At 34.9% G+C, this 5,503-nt stretch overlaps 1 protein-coding gene across 1 annotated transcript; it reads right to left on the bottom strand.

Moving 5' to 3' along the window:
• Nucleotides 1-3,430: 3,430 nt before the first annotated feature.
• LOC111373040 lies at nucleotides 3,431-5,060 on the bottom strand. Its single transcript, XM_022995499.1, has one exon. It carries the CDS (start codon nucleotides 4,973-4,975, stop codon nucleotides 3,509-3,511), a length of 1,467 nt encoding a protein of 488 aa, XP_022851267.1. The 5' UTR covers nucleotides 4,976-5,060; the 3' UTR covers nucleotides 3,431-3,508.
• Between the last annotated feature and the right edge of the window lie 443 nt (nucleotides 5,061-5,503).

Below are 5,503 nucleotides of genomic sequence, written 5' to 3'. Positions count from 1 at the left end.
GTTTGTCATGTACTCAAATCAAATAATTCATATATATAAAAAAAAGTTTCTCTCAAAATATACTTTGTTCTGTTCTTATTACTAAACTGATCTGGTCTTGATAGAATCTATCCTTATTTCCGCTGCATACTAAAATCACAATCAGAACAAACAGGTATAAACTCCATCCAATACATGATGCTACTGTCAAGATATGAGAAAGAAGCGATTACACGACACAGCAATTATCACATGAAACCCAATATTCCCTGTAGGAATGTACATAATTGATCAAGGATGTGTTGACAATAAGAGCGCTCGTATAGTTACACTAACCCTATTTCAACAGCAAGAAGTTAGAACTATTATCACCCTTATTTTTCAATCTTCTTATTGAATACACATTTTTCATTTGATATTAATTATTCCTCTAACACCTTGTCCTTTCTTTATTCTATTTCCTTTCCTTACTGTAAGTCCCAACATTCAAACTTAAACGTCGCTAACTTGAAAACATCATTGTTCACTTTTCTTTCATCCTTTGACTAATATTTATTTAACATAGATACATACTTACATATTTAAGTATACGATATTGACAACTTTTGTAACTTATAAGCAACAATGGTTATATAGGCTTCTCATTTCAATAAAGAAGTTAGGTTGGTTACATATAGAGTGGGGCAAACCTTTCATTTTAAGTTTCTACCTAGCAAGTTGTTGATATAGTCAATATATAATAAAGTAACTCTCAAAAACAAATATATATTTTTTTAAAGAATAATGTTATCTAATTCCAATAGTGCAAATCACTCGTCTATATGGCATTGAGGTTTACTACAATCGTTTGGTTAAAAAATGTAACTTCTCTATGCAATCAAAATTTAAACCTGCTTGAAACTGGATATTCTCTTGTAACCTAAATTGTTAATTAATGGAACGATTTTACATCATTTAAATAAGGTTGACTGAATCAAACAAGCTATTTTTTTTCAATACATGTTCTCTTGATAAGATTAATATTTCTCTTCCTATGTTTGGTTTGGCTCCGGGCTCAAAATCTGCTACCTTTAGATCAAAGTCAGATTATAGAATAGGACTCCACTCTCATCAGGCCAAGTTCTTCTAAAGTCATTCTTTATTCCAAGGTCGTCAAGCTACTCTATGTCTCGTGTGCAATGAGAGGAGGATGGTATCGTCAATCAATTCCACAGTGTTGTTTGGATTTGGGCTAAAATGATAAACGAAATAAGGGTGCCACACGTGCGGATGCACGATTGATTCCTTTTGTGGTCATTGAATTAGATTTATAGAACAGATTTGGTATAGCTCATAAATCTCTTAAGGAAGCGAAGTGGGGAGAGATACTATTTCACCAATTGAATCACAGGTATTTAACATTTTTATACCTAACTACACCCAAAAGCAGATAAACAAACAAAGTCAAGCCAGAAATAAGGATGCGGAGCGGTATAGGGCCACTAAAGACATGGTGAAATGGAACATCAAGTTGATAAAGTTAGGACTAACAAACGGCGAACTGCTGATCATTTTAATAAATTTGGCGGACTAAGAAGGGATATCACTGACAAATTTAAGCTTATGTGGGAGAAATTATTGTAATTTCCGGTTCTTTAACGTGTAATATATCTTGTATCAATTTAAAAAAATTTTAAACTCAAACGTCTGAACACAAGAGTGTCAAATTGTGTATTTTTTTTTAATTTAATCATTAGATAAATAACTTTGTTTTGAAAGCTCTTTGTTCTTATAATACAATCAATGTTCTTATATTACAATTAATAAATGATTTTTTTTTTAAAAAAAAAAAAAGGAATATTTGGGCCTGACTTAAAAATAAAAACTTTAAAGCTTGCCAGCAAGAATGGAACAATCAAAACTCTTATTTAAGGCTAATCCATGTGTGTGATTTTAGCCTTTTAAGTTACAATCAATTATTATTATTTCCAAAGATGAATTATGGGCCCCAACAATTTTGAATTTGAGGTGGCTGCCTCTTGGGCTTGATATCTAAATTAATCTTCCTCGTATCTCATCGTTGAAATATTGAGAACTCAGACTTACTAAATGAGCTCTTGTTAGCAAATAAGATGAAACTAGCAACTTAAAAGTGCTATTAGTCTCTAATGAAAAGTATCTTTAGAGTATTTGGTAGTGGAGCCATTGCCACATTGTCCAATGCTAGACAATCTGTCATTGATTTTAGTGTCAAATAGATTAGTAAAATCCAATAAATTAATATTATGTAAGCTTAAAAATAAAAAATAAAAGGTGCAAAATATACTTATCATTAACCTAAATATCTATAACCATATTTTCTAAGAATTTCATTGTCTATTAATAAAGTGTCTCTTAATATTGTTTATACGTCAACAATGGAACTTATCACTAGTCTAGATGACAATGAAACCTCTGATTTATTGGACAATGAATCAAAAGACTGATGCCACCTTGATTGATGATGAACAGCATTATGTGCAACTATAAAACATCTTTTTAAGAGTTAGACATGAATCTAGTCAATTTTAGATTGGTAAAATGTCTTTTAAACAAATGGTTTGACCAAGCTTTAGCTTTGTAAAATTGGTGACCTAAGTTGTACCAAGTAGATCCTTCTTATAACCACCTATGATTTTGCTGTCGACTCATCTTGAAATAGACATGTAACTTTTTGCTTAGTGATTGTCACAGCATTCATTACCCAATCTTATGTGTTTAATATGTAACGAATGAGCATTTAATGCAAAGTCACATTAAAGTCTTTTTCGAATCATGAAAGTGTATTTCACAATATGTCCTAACTTAGGACCTATCATGTAGAGGTTTAACTTATTTTCCCTTGGACACCATTCTCCAAGCAAACAAACACTAGAAACCAAGTGGAACTAGGAATGACAAAAAAATTCGTTAAATTCGGTAGTCGCGAGATCACATCCCAAATGGGACAAAGATTGCCCACCTAATCAAGTAAACAGGATGACGATAATTGACTCCAAAGCTGATATGGGATGGGAATTAAAAATATGGTCTTCATCTCACTACCCACCTCATTAATAGTTAATTTCAAATTCAAATTTTTTATCAAACTAAAAGAAAATATTTATCATTATTTTTAGAAAGAACATGAGTTGTACAAATTGAAAAAATAAAATAAAAATGAAATGATAATATTCACTAATCAAAGATATAAAAATTAATAAAAGCAAAATAAAAAATAAATAAAAAATAATCGGGCAATAAATGGGGCAGAGGACTTGTCCTGCCCCGTCCCACTTCAACCAGATACGAGAGTGGGACAAGGTGACAAAAACACCCAAAGCAACGAGGGACAGAAATGGATGACCCTTCCCCATACACGTCCCGTTGTCATCCTCAAGTGGAACTTGTGTCACTTTGACTGCTCATTAATATATTAATGAACTGATTTAGGTATCTGAGTGCAGTTAGAGTCGTTCATTCCTTTCTCATAATTTTGACACGAAAGAAAAATCTGCTATCATAATTTCTCTCAAGGGTATGTACAAAATGTTGTGTTCTTAATACAAAAGAACAATCTTTCATAAGCCAATGCCATCTTCCTTGCGGTGAACATAGAAACTGCATACTCCCTGCAAGCTTTTCCTCTCTGTAGTAACCTCTTTGATCCTTCTGCCACAACCTTTTCCAATGCTTCCAACAACGATTCGACATTAGGCAAAAACATGAAACCAAATTCATTATTAACCAAAATAGTTCCTTTAATGCTAGGAAATCTTGATGCAATAACAGGTTTTCCACTCATCATGGCCTCCATTAGTGTAAGATCAAGCCCTTGTGGCCTAAGTGTTGGATTAACAAACACATCAATCGCGTTGTAGAAAGCGCGTAATTCAGATGAATTTATTGATCCCAAAACTATGACTTGTGGCCGTAAGTCTTTGTACCTCTGTAGCCATGGTCCTGAGCCAGCAACAATTAGGTAGATGTTAGGGTAGTTGTCCTTAAGTTTTGAAAAGGCCTCGTATAATAAGGGATGCCCTTTATCCTTCACCAGTCGTCCTGCTGCACCAAGGACTAAACTAGCATTTTGGGGGACGCCAATTTTGTATCTAAACTGATGGCCTAATCTTGAATCTTGCTGAAAATCTTCTTCGTTTACACCATTAGGGATTACATGTACTCGTCGAATGGGGATTTGGTACACATCTCGAAGCATTTCTCCGCAACTATTACTTATAGCTACATGGTGTGCATAATTTTTGAAAAAACGAATTTCGTTTAGTACTTTGGGGATCATGCCTTGTAAGCTTCTGTTGAAGGTAGGTGATATGGGCTCTTTTGGCGGGCGTACCAAATCTTGGTAGATACTTGACTGCACGCCTTCAAATGCTATCCCATGCCATGAAACTACGAGGTTAGGAATATGTCTAGCTAACCAATAAGGGATAGCCACACTTTCGGAATGAATTACATCGAATGGTTTGCGTTCATTTTCTTCTTGAAATTGTTCCCAAGCCATATTGTAACGCCATTTGTTCGGTTCCCCCTCATGCCAATGTATGATAGGCAACAAACTTGGACTTCCTTGTGAAGGAATTTGCTCTTGCATTGTGGTTGTGAGAGCATCATCGAGTGTAGGAGACGTAAAGATGTGTACGTGATGCCCACGAGCAGCAAGAGCTGTATGCAGTGTGTGCGCATGTCGTTCCATGCCACCGGGAGTATTAGTAGTAGGCCATTTCCTAGAGAAGACGGCAATTTTAAGAGTCATTGACGACGGTGGCTTGCCATCGACGAATTTTAGCTTGTTCCACGCAAATTCAGCATTGAAAAGGTCGCCCGACCATGGCTTGTTGGTGGAGGAAAAAGTTGCACAAATTGAAGCTGATGGACTGTGGAGAAGGAGAAGGGCTGGAATTGTGAAAACTACAATGAAGAATAGTGTTGTCGCTAGACTTGATTGAATTGGCTTCTTGGGTTGCTTGTTGATGGCCATTTCTTCTTGGATATGGTTTTGATTTTTGGGATAAACAATTGTGTGCAAGTCAGTTTGTATTTTTGGTTGTGTAATTTGATGAATATTTAATGAATTTCAAAGTTAAAAATTGAAGAAAAGTTGAAAGGTGCTTTGTGTGGGAAGTTGGGCAAGCACTTCAGCAAGTGTTTTTGGCACTATATAGTGCGTTTCTCACACCCCTTGGGTGAAAAATGCATTCTAGCTTTCACACCATTTGACACCCACCCAAACACAAGGAAAAACGAGAAAACACGTGTATGTACATATGTATAAGGGGTCAAGAAGGCTCGAGTTACAAATTGGGTCCCTCTACGCTCAAAATTTTGGCCAAGGAGGCATCTAAATACTCCAAAATGATCAACTCTCTCATTTTATGTCGATACTTCAAAATCAATTTAACTATTCTGATATTGAGAACTAGAGATGACGTAGCGAAAGTTTATACAAAAAATAATAGAATCCCGCGTTTAAAATTCAAAATTGCTAATTCGTTCGCGAATACCAAGA

This window comes from Olea europaea, unplaced genomic scaffold, assembly GCF_002742605.1.
Source record: "Olea europaea var. sylvestris unplaced genomic scaffold, O_europaea_v1 scaffold1063, whole genome shotgun sequence".
In the NCBI taxonomy this organism is placed as follows: Eukaryota; Viridiplantae; Streptophyta; class Magnoliopsida; order Lamiales; family Oleaceae; genus Olea; species Olea europaea.
Note: the sequence above shows the minus strand (reverse complement) of the source record. Positions and strands in the feature narration are given on the sequence as shown.